Here is a 25,115-nt window from a genome sequence, read left to right as displayed (position 1 = left end):
AAAAACTCACTTTGGTTTGATCACATTTTGGGCTAAATGCTGTGCAAATATGTCCCTGGGATTCAATTATTTCACCGCATTTCCAGTACTTATTCAATACATCTCTGCAACAGCAGTGTTATTATATGTCTACAAAACAAAATATGTACAAAATCAATTGTCCCTGGAACGACAGTAAACCTAAACCTTTGTAAACGAATTGTTTTGATCTTTTGAGGTTATTAGCTACTCAGACAGGAGGTTGTTTTGTTCTGGAGAGCACTCAAACTGTGCCTCTGATTTTCCAGGAAACTAATATCCAACTGTTATTTTCAAGTTTCACAGGTTTTTTAATACATTTATTATCCCAGATAGTTACATGGGATTAAAAATATGAATATGAACATATTATTCATGGGCTTGAGGATCTATGAGAAAAAAAGCTATCCCCATTTATCAAACCTGAGCACCTACTGTATATTTTGCCAGTGTCGGCTGGTACGAGACATGAGGCAGGAGCTTTAACTTTTCCAATTCTAGGCTCTGGGTGGAAAACAGATGTCACAAGAAAGCAGAAATAATTCTCTAAGGAATACTTGCATCAGCACAAGACATTATAACATGAACAATGAAACTAAATAAACAATATTAATAACAAGATTAAAATGTTTGCTTGATGACTTTGATGATGAATTCCTTAAGTCTGTGTTTTTTCTTTCTTTACTGTGTGTTGGCCCAATTAGAGCACTTAAGATCGAAACGTTGTACTATGTTTAAACTCTATAGTAGAGCTCTTAATTAGTTAGGAAATACTCTTGGTGGTGTTCATTGGCCTATGGCACTCAAAAGATTTGGTTGATTTAATGTTTTGCCATCCACCGTTAGGACCTCCATTTAGGTGAACAAATACAAAAGGCACTTATCGGCCATCATAGTCAGTGATGGGCAGGAATAAGCATAGCCATTACCCTGCTCAACTTCTGTATTACATGATGCACACCTCTTTAAGAGGTTACCACTCCCATTCATACCATTTTATTTCTCAAAGACACTGTCCTCCTCAAATTTCCTTGCTCAAGGTGACCAATCCCATGTTTCTGTCTGTCATTCCAAGCCAAAATATTTAACATCTTTATACTCCTCTTCGAATACATTTTAGTAAACCAGCACTAAAAGTGTCCTTCCTTATCAGATTAAAACATCTTTCTTTTTACACACAGTCTTTTCATTAATGTACATTTTCAAGGACATATTGCTTGGGGGAGGTGATGGGTAACATTCGTAAGAATTGATGCCACCCACGTCCTTGAAGACATCAAAAGGGGGAGGTGAGGGTAAGGGTAGAGGAAGGATGTGGGGTTGGGTTTATTTTTTCCGCTCTAGGTAGTTGGAGGGGACCCAGCCTTTGCGGGGAAGCAGGCTGTCCTGCACCTGGCAGTACCACCATCCATTGGGGTTTCTCTCCAGAACCTCCAGACAAGTGCCCTCCGTGAAACCCATAGTTTCCTCATCGCCACGATAGTCAGCAATGGACACATACACATCCCTGCCAAGGTTGTTGTGGATCAGTTGGCTCTTCTCTATGGGCTTGGGTCGGACTGTGGACACAGGAATGCCGTTGCGTTGATTAACTCTGCTAAGGGCATCCTGTACATTGCTTGTGCTGAATGAGCTCCCTGAGGACCCCAGGCTGGAACGCTCAGCAGGCCTCGTCTGACTTTCAACAACTACATGTGGCCTCACAGTGCTGAAGGAGGCATTTCGGCGTACACCAAGCGTGGCAGAACCAGAGCCGTAGTGATCACTTCTGCCAAGTGAGTCATTTCGCCTCAGAGACCCTGTCATGTAGTGTGCATCCTTGGCTGGCTGTGTTGTGGTCACAAATACAGATTGAGGCCTCACCGCCACCTGGCGCACCCCGTTCCTCATCCGAACACCTCCATTTACCATTCCTGACGGCTTTGAGAAGCCACCAGGAGGCTTAGAAGGAATTGGCGGAGTATTCCTCCTCAAGCCTTGATGCTGCTGGCTCAGACCCTGAATATTGATGTTATTGAGGGCCAAAACATGCTGCTCATTTTTCTCCAGGCTGTTGGACTTACTCCCACCACTCCCATGTCCATCTGATTCTAACCCACCTGCATCACTCACTTGTCTGACAGGTTCCAGGTAGTACGAGGGAGCCCAGCCCTCCTCAGATCCCCAACGGATGTACCACCAACCACTCTCCTGTTTCTCCAGAACTTCAACTTCCACCCCAGCTGGAAAGCTGACCTCAGAGTCCTGGACCTTCTTATAGGCATCCAAGGAGCGATAGAGATTGGGACCTTCCACATCTGAATCACCACGGCTCCCTTTGGAGTAAACAGAAGAGAGATCAGAGGTACTTCTCGAACACATCGAGTCCTCTGATGAGATAACAGAGGCTGTTTCAGAGTCGTCTCCACGAGTAGGTTTGAGGCCATGTCGAAACTGACTTGTAGGCCTCAATTGCCTTCTCAGAGAGGTGATATCCATCCTCTCAGGACTCTGGGGCTCTGATTTGGTCAGGAGTGGTTTAGGTCGGACAGAAGGCTTGGGTCTGGTGGAGGGGCTCTGGCCTATTCTCTGCTCCACATCCCGGCTGAAGGCAGGGCCTTTCTTGGAGCCTCTGCTCAATTCATCTGATGAAGAGTGGGGGCTGCTGTCCTGGGACCTGAGGCTGATATCTATGTGTCTGCCCAGGGTCTGGCTTCGCCGGTTCATCTCCGGTGTCATGGTCTTCATGGGTCTACCAGCTAAAGGTGAGGATCCGGAGGGTTTCCGTGGGACTGTAGAGGAATGGTAGCTCCTTGGGGAATTTGGCTCACTGGAACCTTTGACCGGCTTTCCTTCAATACCACTGCTTCGCCTGAAGCCATCATTCTCATAGATACACTCCTCTTTTGCAACCTCCTCTACAGACCTGAAGGAAGATCTTCGATGAGTGAACACAGGGGACGCCTTGCAGACAGGAGGAGAAGCCTTACAGGAAGGAGGGGAGCTGCGATACTTGTCGCTGACAACATTGCCAATCTTCACATCAAGGGTGCGCTCGTCCTTCAGGGAATCTGTGTCCGATTCACCTTCACATCCAACTGCAGGTACATCATATTCAGGCTCCTCATACACAGGCCTGCTTGGCGGCTCAGAGGCTTTAGAGGCAGAGTTAGCAGCAGGGGGAGCCTCCTCAGAGTCTTGTTTTTTGACAGGTGGAGCTGGGGGTGGGACTTTGGGCCGGGTCAGGGTGCTGGTCCGACGGCTGAGGTTGGGCTTCTTGCGCTTGTCAATGTAGGAGCAGGGGGCCCAGCCCTCCATCTCTCCAATCTGTACATACCACCAGCCTCCTGGATTCTTCTCTATCACCTACAGCACAAGAGACAGAAGATAAAACCTATCAAAAAGAATATTTTTCTTTCTTGAGGATTTTTCAAATTTGTTAAACAATGAAATAAGTCAGGGTTAGATTACCAGATGATCACAGACATGCTGTAATGTACATATGCTAGTACAGTCTTGCAGAGACAATAATGACAAAAATGAGCACACTGTCTAAAATTGCTCCCTAGCCAAATTTCAATTAACATTATCTTCATCTCACTACCTGAGTCTCACAAAGTCTGTCAACATAATCATGTTCAAACACAAATCTCAAGGTTACATCTTGATCGCCTCATTTTTCCTGTCTGGGCAGCACACAGTTGCATACATATTCAATGAGCCATGACTGTCTCATCTCAGTGACAACAATGTAGATCTGGCCTCTTACATCAGCCTTTTGTCCTCCACGGAAACTGATGCCATCAGAGATCGAGGACTGGAAATCTGCTATAGTGTAATACTCTGCTTCCACAGCAGGGGGCTCTGGTGGCTTGGGTAACTGGAATCCCTGCACAGCAAAAGGGGGAGAGATGTCAGCTAACATCATATCCAGCCATCACTATGCTGGATCTGACTACGACTTTAAGGGCAGTTCACCCCAAAATCACGCACACACAAAAAAAAAAACTCCTCTTGTCTGTAGTGCTTTTTATCCATCTAGATTGTTTGAGTTGTTGACTTCTTGAGATATCAGCTGTAGAGATTTTTGCCTTCTCTCCAATTGCACTAGATGGTCCTTAGCTTGTGTTGGACAATGCACAAAAAAAATACATGTGAAAAATTCAACAACAATGTGCCTCTCCAGAAATCTTGACACGGTTAGTCAAGTTAATACACAGACCATGTTGTGAGCAGTTCCACGTAGGACCTATTTTTCTTCTTACCGAACTACACCCGCCAACTGTATCACTACACAGAAGGAAACTTAGAACTCTGTGACAAACCAAAACATTCTAGATGGATAAATAGTACTACAGGTATGTGGAAAAAAATATGTTTTTGATTTTGGGGTGAACTGCCCTTTAAGAATCAGAATGACTACAGACATAATAAAGGAAACATCAATCATTTCAAGATATGAGTTCTAGCTGCATATGATAATACACATATTATAGTATTTGAGTGTACACAGTGGTTGATATAGATGAAAGACGTGCTGAAATGGTTCTTTTGTTGTTAGTGTTCTTTAATGGTTGCTATGACAACTCTTGGAATACCCTGGGAGCTAATTAACAATCTTTCTTTTTGTGTTGTTATCCTTAAGTAATGTATTTATACTGCTTTGAAAATCCTTTTCAGCTAGAACAAGTGTTTGTAAATGTGCTAGAACATTCTTTAATTGTTCTGTGATGCTTACATATTTCTGTTGAACATACAATTACATTAAAGAAAGCCATCTTGGGTATTGTTATGAGGCAGCCGATTCTTGATTTTCTTACCAAGTTGGTTTCTCTTCTTGGAGGAGGTTTTTGTCTCAGATTAGGAGAGCCTGAAAAACAAAGAAACATGTCACTGAAATGTATTTGCAATGTACTTAAACTACATCCAACAGTCAGGAGTTCTAGACTTATATTTGTGTCCCATTCTTGCACATGCAAAGACTGAAATACTTAAACTATTACAGTAGCCCTGAGTGGCTGGCAGTCATGGTGTCTGGACCAGGACCCTCTGATCTAACATATGTCTGATGCAGCCTCAGACACCATTCAAGATAAGCACAATACTTCTCACTTGACCCCAGCAGCAAGAGAGGTGGTCCAATGAGACATCTCACTCACTCACAGAGACCGCTACACGAGTAACCTAAAGTTCACTCATATCCCATAATCCTATATTGCCAGACAAGTGTATCTGGATGACTGACCACCAGCCCATCTCACAAAGAAGTGTGTGGATAAAGCAGGTCCACTGAGGAGCTCACACTCTGGACAGCACGAGCAATGCTGCAGTCAGATTGCATGTAATATCATCAGTTGGTAGGTTGCTAACTAATGGCCATAGATGCAGTAGCTAACTAAGCTAGTTGGTTACCTTGATGACTGCCATCTCCACAACCTTGGCTTTATAGTAATCAATGTATGTTAGTTCTTTTTAAAATTGAATTGTAACTGTGCTGCGAATTGTTCCAACTCAGTGGCACAAGATGTACAAAATGAAACATGTAGGGCCCTCTATTGAGTTTAATAATTGATCGGTAATTAGTATTAATCACCTTATAGCATAATAGTACAGATGGGAATTCACAAAACTACGTCAGTAACCAAAACTGAACTAATACACAACAATACCACTAGCAATCTGACTGAAAATAGCTAATCAGAAATGAGCAAAAGTGGACGAAAAAGGTTGTCAGTGGGGACTGTGGATATTAGTAAACCTGCAAACAAATGTATGGAGCACAAAACAGATTTGTATTTGCTCAAATTAAAATGATCTTTGTAGGATAATAATTTCTACAAATGTATTTCATGTTCTGTGCTCAACATGTCCCATCAAACACTCAGGAATGAGACACAAATATAATGGTCATACATGGTTAGTCTGTGAGTAAAATGGATATCCACATTAAAAATCCCATGTTAAAAAGCTTCACAGGTCAGTGTGACAAAGTATATGTTGTTAGATTACACCATCACCACCACCAGTAGCCATGTAGCTTACCTATAGCATCAAAGCCTACACAAAAGGAAAAAGGCATGTTTGAATATCTCACACGAAGTCTAAAACGCCACCTCTCCTTAGCTGCAATGAATTACTGCTTTATTCAATGGTACAATTGTCTCCTAACACACCACAAACACTCACCAATTTCCACTCTATGTGGTGCCACTCTGGCAACAGCTGGGGAACCTGGCTCGCCTCTCCCTTTATTTTCATTTAGGGCAGCACTCGCTGCTATTCCCAGACACGGGCTGTTGGTGTCACGGCCTGCACTCAGCCTCCTGCCCGTCTCGGCATTGATTTCAGAATTATAGGGCATGGGCAGGCTGATCTCGCTCTTGGATATGTGGCGTTCCGGTGTGGAGCTCCCCTCTCCTTCTGTTTGGATGTCCTTTTCGCTGACTGACTTCTTTTGCAACAGGTTGCTGATCTCCATGATGTTGCCGATGATCTCCACGGGGCCTGTCAGGGTCTTCTTGCGAGGGGAGAAGTCCTCTTTCACTTTTTTCAAGTAGGAGGCAGGGGCCCAGCCCTCTTTTCCTAAGTATCTGTGCATAGGAACATAAAGACAGCATGTTTAATATTATATATTGTTCTCCTTTTTCTGGGGCACTGCACACATTTTACATGTAACTGTCAGTTTATGGGGACATGGAGATTGAAAGGCATGGATATCTACCAGGCATCGAGCGTAAAACAAAATGATGCTACTGGCTTCATTATAGAAAATGTAGTTTTTGGAGCTTGATTCAAACAAGGGGAAGCCTCTGTTGTGTGATTTTGAACATACTTTTTTTGTGAGTCCCCTTGCTGAAAAATGCAATATTAAATCACCAGTGTACAGTTTTATAAGATGATATAAGTTGGACCATAAATGATACCTGGAATAAATAAACAACTAAATATCCATGTTTCCTGGCATTTAAGAGGGCAATAAAATACACCAAGTAAGATCCTGTTTATTGAAAAACAGACATTATTTTAATTCTAGTGGTGTAAAGGTAGCCAAAGGCAAGTAAACAGACTACATACAGTAATATATGCAAAGAGACACCACTTCCCCACATTTCAACATTCATTGTTACGCTAAATGAGTCATTTAAGAGTGCTTTGCGAAACAATAAGTAATGTTTCCAAATGCAACTCTGAGTCATTTGCCTCCAGGTGGGCCGTTTTCTGCTCAGAAAAGACGCGACCGTCTCTGCTCCCCTGTTGCATGACTCCAGCTGTGACCACAAGGCGTCCCCACACCTAGAAAAGGCCCACGCTTGGACTTCACAGTATTAAAACAGTCGCCTGAGAGCAGCATGACTCAGAGGTACATCTGGAGTTGGATAATGTGCTCTAAAATGCAATGCAACAAGGCCAGGGAGTGAACAAGGCCAGTCAAGCCAATTTTATTTATAAAACATGATATCAGAAATCACAAATGTGCCTCAAAGGCCTATTCAATCTATCCTTAGACTCTCAAATTGGATAAGGAAAAACTCCTCAACAAGTAGTTTGTGTACACCTACTACAAATACCACAAGCACACATACACCTTTGACAGTGTATGTGTCGATACAGTGAGCATGCACGCACTTTTGGGTGCATGCTCACTGTACGTCAGATGCCACAAGGCAGCATGTGATAGTAATCCGCTGCGGAGAGGAGCTCCACTCTCTTTTGCCTCCGAGGATACACGGAAACAAACAACTGGCAGGAAACACACACTGGCTGGGTAAACAACACACACATGTGCAAACAGGCAGACACACACATACACATTAGAAATCCCAGGAAGGACGCAGTTGATCTGTAGAGAGTGTCATATGCTAATGGTTTCTCCTCAATACCATTACGCAAATGAGAGCCGCAGGAAAGCGCTGCCTTGATCACAGCACTCAGCAATGATGAGCGCCAACAGTGTCACTGTTCTCTGAGGACTCGCTCTCTCATAAACGGAATGCCTAAAAAAGAAACTTTTAGCTCACGTCGCTGCTATGCATTGATGCTCCTGCTGCGGCGGTTCTGCCAGCTGAGCGCCTTTTATTCGTCAGCGTTTACTCACCTGATGAACCACCAGCCCTCCAGGTTCTTTTGGATGACCTCCACGGTGACCCCTTTCTCAAAGCTGACCTCATCCTTCCCTTGACTGGTGTACGGCTGTATCGTCACATACTTCTCCTCTGGAGATGAAGAGGGTTAAAGAAATAGAAAGTTAAAGACATTAAAGTTGTCTTACGCTGAGGAGTTAAACTACCAGTATAGTTTAGATCTTCCCACAGGGCCTTATGAGGGGGAAAAAGTGTGACCTACTTAAGATGCTCCCACTATTTCCATACCAAGACAAACACTCTTCCCTTGTCCTACACAATAATAACAAGCATCTCCCTCTACTGGTGGAACCTCTCTCCCTCTCTGCTTGTTTTTATTCATGCTAGACCTCATTCAAGCTATTTGGACCTTGATCCAGTGTTCATCTCTCTCTCTCCAGAGGGAAATTCCTCCTCTAACAGCAGGCCTACATCAGGGTCTCCCTCGAGGAGATAAGATATTTGGGCAGAGATCTCTCCTCTCAGATCCCGATCTGACCACCACTCCTCTCTCACACTCTGCAAGGCTTCCAAGACCCTGCAGGGAAGGAAATCCTACAATGGGCTTAGTGGGGAGCAGCAGAAAGTTCGGGGATTTATAGACACCAAGGCAAGAGATGCGAGCAGAGGAGGAGACGAAAGATTGCCAGAGAGGTCAGACCAAGCTTCCCAGCAGTGGGAGAGTTCACCAGTGGCTTATTTCAGCGGCGGATGACCTGGTATGGTATGCAGAGGAAGACCAATCATCTACATACAAAAGTGAGAGGCAGAAAATACAACAGAAGAAAAGGACACAGAAATGGCCATAGGAGGGGATCAAAACATGTACAGAATAAATGAGTTAGACAGCAGAGAATGTGAACTCAGATGACCGGCTGTACATCCACATTGTTGAAGGAAATGTGAGGGCCAGGAATGATATCTCAGAGGTATGTGCTCATACATGTCAATGCATGCTTTCAATAGGTGGGGTTCATCCAGACGGCGGCCATTCCAGTCCCTCTCCTGCCTGTCACTGCAGAGCAGCTGACGTCAATAATGTGGAGCACAGTGGAATGTCTGGCTCCGAACCTCAGCGTGTGTGTGTGTGTGTGTGTGTGTGTGTGTGTGTGTGTGTGTGTGTGTGTGTGTGTAGAGGTACTTGCAGATGGACAGGGAATAACAAATAGGGTGTCTTATAGAGAAATGTGGAACGTCTACCTAAATGTCTGTGCCTGTCGTGTGTGTTGATGTACTACTGACAAAGTCTTTGACACTGTGTGAAAGCACAGAGAGCATCTTGGTGTGTGTTTTTCTGTGTGTGTTTGTGTGTGTGTGTGTGTTTTTCTGTGTATTGGCTCCAGCATCACACTGCACGGACAGAACAGTGCGTTGAGAGAGTGGTCAGTGGGACTCTATAAATCAGATTAGGGACCCATTGTAAATGATAGCGCTCAGACCACTGCCAGCAGGGCGGAGGGAGGATGGCTTCTATTGAACCTTAGAGTGTGGAACGCCAGCCCTGCCGAGAACACAATGAGGTCACTTCGTTGTCAGTAGCCAATCAGCAACCCCAGAGAGGTCAAGACACCCCGACCTGGCTTTGTGTCAGGCGACAGGGGAGTCAAAAAGAGCAGATCTGCTGTAATTTAATTTGAATCCTGAGCCCACCCTTATTTTATTATCAAGATCTCAGTATCAGTATCACCATCTTCTTTATGAAGCATCACGCACGAGGCAAAGAAATCTGTGTCAGCAAACGGGCCGCAGAGTATACGACTGCTTTCTTCCATTAGCAAATTACATCCTGAGAGAACATAAATCCTACACGATGGCTCATTGTTTTTGTCCTCTGCCAGCGCTACTAAATCAAACTGTATCTCAAGTGTCTGCACAGAGCTGTAAAACCTCACTCACTCGTTCCTTATCGCAAACTCAGCAATGCATTATCAGGCAGGGACAGTGGTGCCTCCACTCACAAGGCAAAAATTGGGGGGAAGGGAAGACAAGGAAAGGGGGAGCATAAGAACAGGAGGAAGGTGGACAGACATCTTCTCGTGGGTTTCTCGACGATCTGGCACTCATTCTCAACAGCAAATCCAAGCCATCTGCTGTGCCAGGTAATTAAACACCTGCACATAGCAGGGTTTGATCCAGGTCTAACTGAAGCACAGAACCAGGCGGAGGCAGAGACAGACAGACAGACAGACAGACGGCCTACAGTAATTGGACAGCATGTAGACGGTAATACAGTCACAAAGTGAAGAGTGGCGGTGAATGAAAAAGTTGGAAGATGCAAAAAAAAAAAAAAAAAAAAAAAAGTCTGACATGACTCCAGTCAGCAGCAGCTGCAGTTTTCATGGTGAAACTATTTTCGATGGTGGAAAAAGGGCTACTGGTCCAGGAGCCGTTAGCTTGTTTGTAACGCAGCCAATAACACTGGCCGCCATGTGAAAGTCCACTGTCTTCAGTTTCTCCAGAGCCCTCTGTAACCCTCTGTGTGGCCTTAACACACTTCTTTCAACCGTTAAATCCAAATCGTCACACAGGAGTGTTTTCAATCCTCTCAGCTAAACCAAGGCTGCCTTACTGAATATGTTGTTATGAATATGAGCGTGTAATACCTCCTACACAAAAGGAAAAAACTGGCCTGAGCTCCAGACCTTGTGGTGTACAAAGTTGTTGATCCAACGAATCTTATTATATTTTTCATCATCATGCAGCAGGGGTGCCAATAGAGAGGGCCCCAAAAAAAAGGCAACAGAGGTGATAACATTCATCTGATGAGCCTCTCAATTTATGGATCTGTGCCTGAAATTGGACTTCCTGAGTCATATTTCATGTCTTGCTGGTACCTGAGGCAACCCCCAACATCACAGCCCCCTGCAGTGTTGTAACACAGGGCTGTTTGTGGTCTCAGCGCACACTGAGTCTGGAGCTTTCCTGGACCAGGATTACTCACAAGTCAGCTTTGCATGGCAGTGACTGTAAAACGCTTCCATTTGAAGACACTGGTGTGTTCAAGTGTATCAAAGAGCCATCCCACTGTACAAAACAAAACAATGTCAGATAGCAAGTTTAAATAAAGCAACGTGAAATACCTTTATCCTACAAAAGTAAAAAAGCTGGCTGTCTAGAAAAGTAAGTGCTGGAATTCAAGAAGGTGGCCTCTAAACGTGTTTCATGCCCTCATTCTCCAGTGGCGACAGCTAGCCGGGTGACTCATCAACGCTCGACAGAGGTTGAGGTCTGTGTGATTAAAACCAGTCCACATTGGGCCGCTGCCCCACTTTCACACTTTCCACCTCTTTCTCACTGTTCTGGAAGACAAACTGTATCTCGTCTGGTAACACTGGTGCAGACCTGGCTGACACTGTCCCCTCTAACCTGCTGTATGTCTCATGTCGCTTTGATTCCACTCTGTGAAAGGAGAGACACTGTGAATGGTCATCCTTTAACATTCCTGCCTAGCCTTGAGACAGAAAAGGTTGCATGAGTAATGTCCCTCTGCCTTTCAGCTTCCACTGTTCTTCCCCACAAAACCAACTAGGATTAATTCCTCGATGTCAGCGTGTGTGTTTTCCTCCTGTACAGTATAGCTTACAATAGGCTCTCTAGAGTAGAAGCACACTCCATTCGACCTGAGGTTGCCCTGCATTCAATCTCCTCTGATTAATCACTACTCTGGGCCCTGTTGCCTGCTGGTCTGAGGGAAGAAGGTAACACAAGCCAGTACAGTGAGGCTATATTATGATAATGCGAAACAAAGAGTGTTTTAAGGAGTTTACAGAGGTTGCACTGGCCCAGGATCAGCCTCCACAAACAAATTAGAAGTACAGGGTGTCTGTTAGGAGCCCTGACTAATGCTGGCACCAGACAGGTGCCTAAGTGACAGTCTGAGAAAAGTCTGAATTAGAAAGCGCTAACTCGGCCCCAAGAGTTCTCAGCCATAGACTCATGTCTCTCTTTCAGCATTAAAGCAGTAACAACTCGACAAAACCGCAGGTGACTTGCCAAATGCAAAAAAATAAAAGCATACAAGAACATTTTCATGTTTGTCTTTTCTTTTTTTAAGAATTACGAGCAAAATGCGAAAGTCATTAACAGCATTTCAAACCTAAGGGAGCTTGCTTTAATTAAGCAGCACCACTGTTACGCAATCATTTATGTTCGCATGGCTCAGCGGCCATCAAGGTTGTTGTGTTTGTGCTGTGGGAGCCAAATAACCTTAATTATCCAAATGTGTTTAATGCAGTCCAATTATTTTGTTGCTCTGTGTGAGCTAAAAGTCCAAGTTTGATGGAGTGCGATTTGAGATTTTACTGTCAGAGCTGACTCATGGCCACCCAATAAGCTGCTCCCTGTAGATACTCCAGGCCAGTTGTTGTTGGCTGACTGGCGAGGATGTAAATGAGGTTGTTTACCATGTGGCCGCAAAATATGTGAAGAGCGGGGCCCCAGGAGGGGCCCAGCAGTGTACTCTACATTTGTTTTTTACAGTTTGTGGGCGAGGTGTGTGCTGTATGGATGGGTGACTTTCAGACATTTATATTATGTCCACATTTTCATCACTTCAAATAACATTGTACATGTGTGTGTGACGAATGAATCTTAACTCTAAGGCACATTTGCTAGCTTTGTTTGAACGTCTCCATCTCATGAGCTTTGTTAGCAAAAAGAATGGACTCAATTCAATTGTCTGCAATTTTCTCTTACAGCAGCTGTAAATGAACTGTATATTGTTAGTTAGCAACATTTTACCATTAGCACTGAACATTCTGGCAAACTGTTAGCTTGCCACAAACATCTACAGGTCAGCACTCAAGCATGGTTTTTTGAAAAAGCTGTAAGAGAACATTTAGAAAGCTGTTCTCTGATCCCTGTCTTCAATGTTTTCTTTTGTTGACAGCTTCCGTACACTTTGCCAGAATGTTGCACAACAGAATTAAGACCTGCACACAATCTTTCCAAGAATGAACGAACAGACTTATTCCATGTACGCTCATCGTTGCTCTTTCAGTTTGTGTCAGCCGAGAAAACAACTTTATCATCCTTTATGCCAAGGAACGATAGGGAGTGATGAAGTGAGAAAGTGTGTGTGTGTCTGTGTGTGTGTGTGTGTGTCTGTGTGTGTGTCTGTGTGTCTGTGTGTGTGTGTCTGTGTGTGTGAGAGCCTGCTGTCTCCATGTTCACCTCTGCTCTGCTGGCGGTTGACTATACCCCCGAGGGTCCAGCGGCGGTCCAGCCTCTTCAGATGTGCCTTGCGTCTCTTAGTGACTGATGATGAGGAGGAGCAACCCAGAAGGAAAACAAACAAGCGGATGTGGAGTTAGTGTAAGAAGCATAGATTAGCAAAGTTAACAAATGCAAAAAAAAAAAAAAAAAGCTGCATTAGTGGCACCAAAAGAATTTCCAAAGGACAGTGAAACAACTTCTGTATGTGAAGTATGAAGCCAGTCGATCTGTAAGTCTGTAAATCTGTAGGTCTGTAAGTGCTTTAGCTGAGGATCTTATATGATCCAAAACAGATTCTACAAATTTCCACTACATATACAGCTTGTACGTACGACACAGGCGTTAATCCTGAAGAGTATGGAGTCAACAGCAAAAACCAAAACAGCATGTGAAGAATTCGTTTAAGGGCCAGATCTTCCTCATTCACTTCGTACTGACTGTAGCCAAACATCACATGTCACACTGCAGCATTATTTGTTGGAGGATGTGTACTGTACTGTTGGGTGCATGTTTATCACGTAGAGTAAATGAATTTAATAAGATAAGTCGTTTTATTTTCTGGCTTTTTTTAGCGTCTGAACAGGGAAAACAGACAACACCGAGTACCCTGAGCTGCTCATTATAAGGTAACCATGTACAGCACTGCTGTCCTGGTCTGACCTTTGTAACCTATGTTTAGTTTTTTTTTGACAGTGTCAGATATACACGCTCCATCCCACCTCTCCGTCTCATGACTGGGAAACAAAAACAGAAATCACGGCTGGCTTCTGGCTGACACTGCTAGTCATTTCTCACGGCACACACATCAATCATTGATTTCATTGGCAGTTGGACTTTTGATTTGTTTTACCCAATAAAATGATTATTTGTTTTATTCAGTTTACACTTTGATAAATGAGGAATTCTTTCTGAGCATCTGATTAATAATATGATATTATTATGTAATATTATGTAGGGATCCATTCATTCATGCTTACACACTGTAAATCATCTTATCATCGAGTCATTCGTCTGCAATTGAGTTCAAAATGTTAGATCCTTAAACTCTGCCACTGCAGGAAGCATAGTTTAAGCTGTTTCTAATAAAAATCAACTGCATCTTGAAACAGAAAGAATAAAGCAGGTTGAAAATGACTTTTGCCGGCCGACTAACGTTACTATGTTCTGCACTGGAGGGTCTGGATCAGCTGATCAACCAGGAAGGAAGACAAGGTTCACACGCTGATATGAACTGGTAGCTGACTGTCTACATGCAGTCTCTCGGGAGACTGTACAGTCTCTAGCTGTTGTCTGCTGAACTCTCGACCTCTTACACTCCTTATTAGTTCAAAGCCTTTTTGATAAAGCTGCACTCAAAACATGATGAGTCATTTTCCTATCTCAGTGCCCTTTCTGAGACCACATGAAGAGCAAACACATTAATGCAAAGGAGGATGGATGGAAACAGCACTTGTCTGCGTGTCTTCTGTGGTAATCTAATTCCCTCTCTCTTGCACGCTTTCTCCATCCTCTGTCCTGTCTTCGCCGTCTTGTCCCTCCATCTTACCCTGTGCTCGACATCCTCCCCCTCTTTCCCTTTGTGTGCTTCTGCTACTTGTCATTTCCTCTCCCTTTTGATTCTTCTCTGCCTTCCATCCATCCCACCGAGCGCCACCCTAAGCCTGTTGACCTCCTAATTGAAATATCAGCTAAGGGAAGGCACAAAGGGAAATGTTATTTCGAGGTAATTTCAGCGGAGGCCGGGCTGAGCCTGTCGGTTCCTCTCCAGCGAGCTGAGCTGTCAGTGGAATTAGGTTACAGACCACGCAGAGATAATGAGATGTAAGAGACGACGGGAAGCGGGAAGGGGAGGTCAGAAATAAGGAGTGACGATGTGTGCAAACACAAAGACACCAGGTCTAATGGGAAAATGGGGGCCACTGACAGAGGACGGGGGTGGGGGGTGGGGGGGGGGGGAGTGTGTGTGTTCTTGTGAACTCAGACACTTCCTGCATAAATTGACTTGAGTGCAAAAAAAAGCCTAAATTCAATGAGTGTTTTTCTCTTTTAACATAACTGCCAGACTCACGATGGAGAGTTAAGAAAAGCATCATAATGGACGCAGCAGAGCCGCCTTCTGATTCCACGCATTCTTCCTGGTTAAAACCTGGCGCCTGCATTACCCAGAATGCAGCGGAACAAAAGTTTTCTCAGAGATGCGGGTGAGTTAGTAGCAGCTAATGGATCCTTGAGCCTCTGGCTTCAAACACAGAAGAGCAGCAGGCCACAGACGTCTGGTGAGCTCATTTCAGTCTAACTCCACACCCTGAGATTTTTGTCATTTTCAGACTTCAAACATTTTCCGACTGACACTGACATCACTTGATGACATTTGGTTATGTTGCACAGAGGATGTCATGTCCACAGTGGCAGTGGAGAGACCGGCCCAGACCCACAGTCAGCAGGCTCTGCAGCCTTGGCCTGCTTGAATAAATCTAGTCTGCTGCCATAAAACTCCTATAGATGAATGAATGAATGTCTTTAATGTTTTTAGGGGCTTTCTCTAGCCTGCTGCTGTAATACAGAAACAAGGCGATCTGCCATTGCTGTTACTGCATGTTGCACTGCAGCTGTTTCCACATGTGATATTGCTCAGAGTGGTTGGCTAATTTCAGGCAGAAACAGGAAAAAATTGAAGTGCGAGCAAATTCTTGAAAAGCCACATTATCATGACAGGAACAATGGTCAAAGCTACCAAAACAAGACCCAAGCTGCAACGCAGCAGATGCTAAGTGTTAAATAAAACGCAGTTTTTTAATCACAATTCAACAATCTCTAAAACACCAAATTAAATCTAAACATATTTGGAGGATAAAGAAATAGAAAATCAAAAAAAATCTATATATTAAAACAATAAAAACGTCTAATCCACAGGCGACCGACGCTACATTTCCATGAAGCTGTTTCACATCTAAGATACAGGACTGTAAGAGATTGCACCGCTACAGACGACGTCTACTAAGTGTGTGTGTGAAAGTGTGCGAGAGGGGAAAAAAAAAATCCAAGAAACAAAGGAGAACAGCACAGAACAGTGACTGTGGCAGCTGTGCAGGAGCTGTCATCATTCGAGCAGAGCGTCTGTTTGTGTATGTGTGTCTTGCAGAATTTGCACAGTTCAATGAAGCACGGAGGCTTGCTTGTCTTAATGAGGGACAGGAAATGTTTGTTAGATAATCCACTGGCTCTCTGCAGCCTCTTAAACTATTGCACCATTCCTGTTTAATTACCACACTCCGCTGCAGACAAAGTGTGTGCATGTGTGCCTTGCCTGCATCTCCAGACATGCATGTGGTGTGTTTGCACTTTATTTATCTCGACTGGATTCCCCTGCTCTGAAAGCAGACGCAGGCTTAACACACAGTGATGAAACGCTCCATCCCGGCAGTCAGACTAAACATCAGGGAGGAAAGGGTCACAACAAAACGAGGTTCCTGCAAGAGTTGCAGCCTCCCGGGGGAGTTGAAAGGAATTTTCTGTGGTGCCAAAATATTGCAAACCCTTTGGCTGTGGTCTGGTACCATTTCACCATGGAGCTGCGACTATGGTCTTCAAGGTTCCTAATGTGTGACTGGAAGTGTGTTTGTAAGTGTGTGTGTGCATGCGTGTGTTTAGCGCTGACTTCTGTATGCTGCTGTCTTAGATTGAGACGTGAGCACAGGAAAAACTCCCACCAAAAAGTAGTGCTGACAAATCCTGGCCTGCTCCACAAACAAGGAGTTGGTCAGAATGACGTTTATGTCTGTCTGTGTTTTATGAATCGGATAAGGTCGTGTTGGTGTGCGTGTCTGCTCTAACCTTCTCCAGTCCTGGAAGTGCCCAGATCCAAATCGTCTCTGGTTACATTCTGGGAGTCCAGGTATGTGGCCGGCACCCAGCCCTGCTCCTCTGCTGTGCTGACAAACCACCAGCCTGGAGACAGAGATAGACAGATGGAACAAGACAGAGTGAACCTATCAGTACTGCTAACAATCATCAAGGCCTGAAGGATAGCAGCGAGCGTCGTTCCCACTGAGCGATTTACACCAAACAATGGGAATTACACGTCATGGTTGCTCATCTCTCAAATGCAGCACAATGTACTGTGACTGTGCATGAGCCAATATTTGCACTACAGCAGATTTCAGCCTGTGTATGGGTGGTAAAACTAATCTAATACGTTGGGCATGTCTGTATCAGCCCGACAGAGAGATCTGAGGCGGACTCGTGGCAGCTGGAAGTTTCACCTACTTGGACGCACGCATCATTCCTAAACCAGACATCGAAAGAGAAGAAAGATACTGGAGAGAGGAAAGTGCTGGGGCTTGAAGTGAAACATAGATTTAAACAGCACTTTGGCACCATGGTGCTTTGAGTGAAAGGCTAATATCAACATGGCAACAGGCTCACAGTAATCATGTCAACATGCTGAAGTTTTACCAGGTGTACTATTTACCATGTTCACAATCTTAGTTCAGTGTGTTAGCGTGCTAACATGTGCCAATTAGCACTAAACACACAGAACAGCTACGGCTGATGGGAATGTCATTAGTTTGGCAGGAATTTAGTCATAAATCAAAGTAAGTATTATCAGCACATACAGCACTTTAACCAATGGAGTCATCAGAGCATCTTGACTTGATGCCATTAGAGATTTTCAGTGTATCGTGTACTGGGACTCTTTGCAACATTGTTGATTAATGACACGTTCATGCTTTGTTAAACAAAAGCTCTTACAAGACTGTCTACATTTTCCTCGAACATCCTTTGTGTCCTTACCCAAATCTGACTAATCTCGTGTCTTGAGGGAGTTTTCTCTGACAAATCAATTCCATGTCATGGTGTCACATAACACTGCTGCTCTGCGTTTGAATTCAACTTTATTTACTTCATCCCTACCCTGACCAAAGTTGTGGAAGACAGATCATACATTGAATAGTGCTAATAAGAAGTTTGTGGTCACATGCACGCTTTTCTGTGCCAGCATTCAGTGAGCTGACACAATTACAAAAACACATGTCCCTTTGGGCGGCAACCACAACCAAAAGAATCGGGAGGCAAGCAATTCACATCGATCACTTTCTGACAACGGCCATTTGTCCTTTCATTCTGACGGCTGTGCTTACGAAGTACAGCAGCGTGACGCATGTTGCTTTTGTAACATTTGGGATCATATCAATGGTGCTGAATAAGTTGGACATGTCTTAAAATGGGGAGCTGTGACCTCATTATTGAGGTTGCTCCAGCTTCTGGCTGGAAATCACTGCATGACACATTCTTCCAATATATACAATACAAGCTGCAAGACAGCTGACTCTGTGAGGCAAGAATGAGGTCATGGATCACAGCATTGTACATTTTTACAGCGGAAAGTTGATAAGACATGTATTTCTATTTTCAAGAATATATTTGGGAGGACACTGCAGCTCCACCAAAGAAAGAGGTTCAATGCCTTGCCGGTGGGCACTTCTAACAGCAGCTGTTGTGTGCTTGAATGTGTATGCACAGCAGACGTGACAGAATCAGAGAGATGGGTGGAGGTAGACAGGAAAGACAAACAAAAATGGCAACAAAGTCATTTTTTTTTCTTTCTCCAATGGAGTCCAACAATTAAGTCATCGCTGCTCCAATGTATTTACAGCCATATGGCTCAGCTCTCTAATGTGGTTGGAGAAGCCTGGGTGAATCAGCCCACCACGCCCTTTTTTATTACCCGGCAAGACACCAATCACATTAACACGTACAGTATTGTGAATGATGTGGAAAATATGCCTGTAACATAGAGCTGTAACATATGGAAAGGAACAGCAATGCTAAACAAGAGGATGGTGTGTTTGTGCTTTCCAAAGCAGCCACAGTAAAAGCATCTGTATATCACTAACCAGAGAATTGAGATGGGTTGGACCAGAGACTGCATGAGCATGCTATTATACAAATAACCACATGTGTAGGTAGTAAGTAAATAATGAAACAATTTGCATTAATGAATGAATAATACTTATACTACACTATCATCTACTTTCACCAGTCATTATAAAGCACTTATTAATGCCTTATTCTGGGGCTCGTACAGATGTACAACATCTTCCTTACTTACTGTCAATAAGCAGTAATTAGGGGGTTATTGAAGGAAAACTATTAGTTAATGGTCTATAGTTGTAAAATATGGTCGTGCAGAATGAGGTATTAAAAAGTGCTTTAAGATGAGTAGTTAAGAGCCAACATGCTACTAATATGCATGCTGAGAGGCAGTTGGCTAATGGTGAATATGTGTACTGTGTTACTATAAAGCATTACAATCTGCATGATCTGTGCAAATGAAAAATACTTCCTTTTTCCAGTTCCTTCACAGTTTGTTTACATGTAGTGTGAACGCATTTTAGCGGCATTTACAGCTGAAACAGTGGCACTGCAGAACGTTGACTGCTCCTCCTTGAAAAGCAGTGCTGAGCTTCATTTAAGTCAGACTGTAACAACGGCACTAACAGGCATTAATATATTATTGGGTTGACACTAAACAGACCACAGCAGAGGAGCCTGGCCAGCCCCCCACATGAGGCCTCTTCTCGCCCTCTTACCCGTTTAAGCACAGTGAGGGCCGAGCCACCCTGACTTTGACAGCTTATAGGCAGCATAAAAACACCTTCGTACAACACACACACAAGCTCACACATAAAAATCATACTGAAATACTGTCTCCCCTGGATTTCCCCACAGCGGGTCATGTCTCACAGTCAACAGGGGAGTTAATTCAACCCCAGGGCCTACAGACACATGGGGGTAATACACAGTAGCTGCAGTGTAGCTCCTCCAGCCTGAACGTCCTCAGTCACACTGGCTTTCTGTGGATGCTCTGTGCCTGTCTGCCTGCTGACTGCTTCCATACTGCTGCAACTCCTGCAGAGATGTTCCAGTGCAGTCTGGATTGAGAAGAAATTAGTGTGATTCATTTTGGAGCCGTCAGGACCAGTTTAGGACTCTGGCTGGCCATTGCAGATGGAGCTTATGGTTTTGAATTAAACTGTAATGACACCACAACAGTTTTACTTTGCAAATGAAATCTTACACCACAGCTCCTGCTCTAAGAAGCCCACTGTTAATGAACAGCGTTGCCACAGTGCTTGCACTTAAAAACTGTCACAGGGGGCTGTCAAACTTTCCTGATGGGGAGTACTGTGCTAAGCAAAGGTCAGAGAAGCAGGCTGGGACCAGACAATGGCTTTAATTATGAATTTAACTACGTGCGTGTGCTCATATGTGAGCTGATCAAGCAGCCTTGGATGCTTCAGTGGAGAGTCTGAGCTTTGATTCCTGAAGGTTTTAATCTATTTTCTGTTTTGCTGCAGTGTGAAAGGTCCGTCTAGCAGTAAGAATAGCTTGCTGCATGTGAAACACATTAGGGCTTTCATAGGCTGATTCATTGCAGCTACTCAAAAAGCTCAAGAAGAATTGGAGCCACCTGTACAGAGGAGAGTAGTAGTTCTGCACAGAGACAAATGCAGGAGCTCTTCTTCCCTTTAGCCCACCTGGCACACGGTGGAAAAACAGAATAATAAATCTCCTGTGCTGATAGAGGACTGAGGTGACTGTTTGCCATCAATAGTGGCAAGTGTGAGTTCCCCAGCTGCTGCATAGCTCAACCTGCCCTCAGTGAGATGAGAAACACACTGATAGGAGGGCATGTTTCTGATGAGAGTTCAAAGATCTCATCATTTGGAGATGAGCTTAATCATACTTGAAAATCAGGAATGATGAGATCCCAACAGTTTGCGCTGGTTGAAATCACAGCTGCAGCACGGTCCACATCAAGGCATTGTAGACATTTTTGATTGATGCCAGAATAACGAGGAGTGCAGAAGTCCAACTGTGGAGGCTTAAAATTATGAATGGCTTTCTCCAGACCACTGAATAATAAAAACTGGTCCACTTCATTAAGTTTGATTGAAGACTGCACAGGTCTCTTTAGCTGCAGTGCTGATTAAAAGTGACTTCAGAATCAAAGATCATTCCCAAATTCTAGCTGGCCAGCAGGACTCTTTTGGTCATTATGAAACCACTTCAAGTGTTTCAGGGGAAACATCCCATTTGTTATTTGGCTATGAAGAATTTAGTGATACGCAGCATTATTTTGGGAAACATTCTTATTAGCTGTATTGCCACGGGTTAGATGAGAACACTGATACCACTCTCATGTCTGCACAATTAACATGTAGCTGAGGCCAGTAGCTGGTTAGCTAAGCTTAGCATTAATGGTGCAGAAAGGCTGGAAATAGCTATCCTGGCTTTTGCGCAAAGGTAACATAATCCATCCCAGCATTTATGATTAAACAAAGAAGATGTTTATTAGTGGGCTTTGGACATGACCCGAGCTTGCCGTTTCCCTTTGCTTCCTGTCTTTATGCTAAGCTAAGCTAAGCGGCTGCTGCCTCCTGCTAAACATTTAGTGAGAGTGGCGTCAATTTTCTCAAGTAACACTTGGCAAGAAAGTCAATTTCCCAAAACATCCAACTGTTGCCTCTGCTATACAGTCACATGTTTTCAGAGGAAAATTATGACAGCTGAACAATGGTATGACCAGTTGCGTAAATTGTTCACAGCATAAAATCATTTGCATGAAAATGATCTGTTTCCATTTTAAGCACTGACAGACACACGTGTGAAGAAAAATGAACAATATCACTTGACCATGGCTTGCCTGGTAGATATGTCTTGGTTTCCTGTCTCCTTCACACATGCACACCAAAACAAAACATCCCAAAGGCCAGACACAGTCAAGCAGCCTCTCTATCTCAGTCACACACGCCAAGCTTCAGACTCCATCATGTGCACACATGGTAGTGTAAGGCAAGGGTTTGACAGGGCCCAGTTTCCCTATAAATCCAGCTCTGCAGAAAGTGGGCACAGTAAAAGCAGCTAAATGAGGACCAGAAACAGTGCTGGACTCCCTCAAATATACACGTGCACTCCTACTCTCACAGACGGTACAACAGACTGGAGATAAAGGGCGAGAGAAACAAAATGGAGTTGCAGATGTGGGTATAACAGACCGAACGAGAAAGATAGAAAGCAGTCGCTCTCTCCCTGTGAGAGCCAGTTGGCAGCATGGCAGAATGGGCCCTGAGAGAAGTGGGCTGACCCTCATGTGTGAGAAGCCTTTAGAAGCCTTTTAGATCACAGTTTTCACAGAAAATCTGTCCCGCAGGAGGAGATCTGGGCCAAAGATTGGCAGCCAGATGGAGAAAAATTATTCAGTCAATTAAAGCAATGCATAATTTGGCTCCACATAGTGTGTGTGTAGAATCATGCAAACACTGACCAGTGACGCTCAGTGAGGGTGTGGTGGGCTGAATTACCGTAAGGACAAATATGCTCTCTTGCAAAGAGATTTGACTATGAACTGTAACTGATTTGTTGTTTTTTGTCCCTTTGTCCCAATGCCTTATGGCAGGTGTATGCTTCACCCAAAGGAAATTATGAAATGTGTCATATGATGAGTCCTAAAGCCAAAAGTATGCACAGCTGTTTGGAAAAGTCTGTCATCGTAGAGAGGGGTTCAAATGAGGATAAGTGCACACTTTTGGACAGCATCTCCTCTAACATATTTATGGTGACAAAGATTGAAGAACGGAAAAAACAAGCTCAAGAGAAAAGTTCAAACCCTGGATATTTTGTCAGCTCCACACATTTGGGCAATTTCTTCATGAAACAAAACTGAAACAAAAAACAAAAACACCCCCTTCCTCCCAGGTGTGGGGGTAGGAGATGAAGCAACAAAATCCTCAAGTTTGACCACCTGGTAATAATGGTCGCTTGGTTTGTTGCATCATCAGACATGGATATTCACAGTCCTCAGTGGTGAATCTTGATGTTTTTGTTGAAACTGGGACTTTTCCTGAAGGACCACCATGAGGCCAAATCCAACAAGCAGAGGGTTATTTGCATTTTCTGAGCACATTCATGACTCATAGAGCATCAACCATTTCCATTTTGGAGCCTCTGTGAGCTTTCCTACTACCCTCATTGTTTCACCTCCTCGTCTGACAGGCTCACTGTCCTTGACTTTACGGAACACAGTCATGCTCCCATGGTGATGTATCCTTTTAATTTACTATGATAAAACACTGCTGCACAGCCTCAGGACAAACGCTGCACTGTTAGTTCCACTAACTTGCTAAAAACAAGAACAAAATCGCCAATCACTCTGGACAGCATTTCCAAACTGAAGGATGTAATGAACAGCCGCTAGGAACTGATAACAATGTATTTTACTTTTCATTCTCTTATTTTGTGTGTGGAAACATACAGGCGAACGGTGAAACTACAGTGTGTAGTTGTGTGTCTATGTGCGTCTTGGAGGTGAAGAAGTGTCCAAAGGTTACGCTTGTAACATCCAACATATAGATGAAGAATAAATCTGTTGTGATAATCTTGACTGCTGTGGAGTTCAGTGTGGCTTCAAATACAGTCTTAAGTGCACCCTTGAGTGGGCTGAAGTTAAGATCAAAGCAGAAACATATCACCTTCTGTCTGAAACATGACAAATAAGTGCACATGTACACATACGTGACCTGCTGTGGAAAAACAAGAGTCAAAGTCAGGTGGTGGGCTCAGCAGCAGTGGCAGCTGTGAAAATGAACAGGGCAAATAAAAGGTGTTCAGGTAATGAAGTGCATACTGTAGAGCCATCTGTACATACAGTGGAACGCAGAGGTGGACTGATGTTTTAACTGCTTGAAATCATATATCTTGTTACTGGTGCCTGGGTCCACTCTGTGTTTGTGTGTGTTTGAGTGAGTCACATCGATGAGCAAAGCATTCCCAATGCTCTGTGAGTCCTCTTGAATTCAACCTGAGCTATAATGCGTGGTGTTCGATAGCATGAGAACATGAGTGCTCATTTCCTGTTTGACGTCAGGTCTTTTTATTGCCCAGGTGCTTGGTGAAGTGGAACCCAGCCTACTTCTTTACCTAAAGCAAACACTCAAACAGAGCAGGTTCAACAATCGGGTTGTTTTTTGGTTTTTTTTTGTTTTCAATTGAAAATTCTTGCTGGTTTGTCTGACATAACAGACCCAACTGTTCTGAAGGATTTATGAGGCGCTGAGCAGCTAATGACTAATATTCAGAAAGGTTATGCAGCAACACCTGCTGTCTCCCACATTTATACACACAGCGCAAAATATGAATATGTAAGACAGTGGAAGGACTGGAATTGGCATTTCTTACAGCGCTGAGCTCTAATTGGAGTTTATAGCTACACCATGTCTTGGCAGGCAGTAATTGCCTGCTTTCTCCCGCAGAGGCAAAGTGGAGGTCACGGTGAACACAGTGGTACAGTAGCAGAGCAGAGCCATCTTATCATTGACTGTCACAGGCCTGAGCCCTGTGGGAGAGGCTCAGAGGAGACGCATGAAGTGATGCAGGATCTGAAAACTAAGGGCAATGAAAAGAAAAAAAGACACGAGGTGGCAGAGGCAGAGGTGGGAAAGAGTGGAGCGGAGAGAGAGATTAAAAGAGTGGTATAGGGAGAGAGAGTGACAGAAAAGAGACAAAAGAGGGAGAGCCGGCAGATGTTTGGCTGAGGCTTCAAAGCTGTAGTGTTCCACGCTAATTCCTCATACAAGAACAACACCGCACACTTTCCTTTCAGTTCTCATTTTGGAATCGTCGGAATGGTTTTAACAATCATGTCTGTTAAAAATGCAACGTTTGGTGCGGTGGGGTGGGGTGGGGGGGTCTGTCATTCTTGTTTTCTCCTCTCAGCTTCTA

The 25,115-nt window shown here is 44.0% G+C and overlaps 1 protein-coding gene across 7 annotated transcripts in view; it reads right to left on the bottom strand.

Moving 5' to 3' along the window:
• Positions 1-701: 701 nt before the first annotated feature.
• The window catches only part of sh3pxd2aa (SH3 and PX domains 2Aa), a 96,191-nt gene continuing 71,777 nt past the window's right edge, over positions 702-25,115 (bottom strand). For 2 of the 7 annotated variants that reach the window (XM_076727936.1, XM_076727938.1), the window contains 8 exons: positions 17,166-17,279; positions 13,290-13,373; positions 8,093-8,210; positions 6,184-6,587; positions 6,040-6,054; positions 4,818-4,867; positions 3,767-3,886; positions 702-3,363 (listed from right to left, as the gene is read on the bottom strand). In XM_076727936.1, the coding sequence (XP_076584051.1) occupies positions 1,345-3,363; positions 3,767-3,886; positions 4,818-4,867; positions 6,040-6,054; positions 6,184-6,587; positions 8,093-8,210; positions 13,290-13,373; positions 17,166-17,279 (2,924 nt within the window). In that variant the 3' untranslated portion in view covers positions 702-1,344. The remainder of the gene's footprint in view (positions 3,364-3,766; positions 3,887-4,817; positions 4,868-6,039; positions 6,055-6,183; positions 6,588-8,092; positions 8,211-13,289; positions 13,374-17,165; positions 17,280-25,115) is intronic. The other 5 variants (XM_076727937.1, XM_076727939.1, XM_076727940.1 and 2 more) reach the window with 3 other exon arrangements.

The sequence above is a fragment of the Chaetodon auriga genome, chromosome 4 (assembly GCF_051107435.1).
Source record: "Chaetodon auriga isolate fChaAug3 chromosome 4, fChaAug3.hap1, whole genome shotgun sequence".
In the NCBI taxonomy this organism is placed as follows: Eukaryota; Metazoa; Chordata; class Actinopteri; order Chaetodontiformes; family Chaetodontidae; genus Chaetodon; species Chaetodon auriga.
The sequence above is the reverse complement of the archived record's forward strand: the minus strand, read 5'-3'. Positions and strand labels throughout refer to the sequence as shown.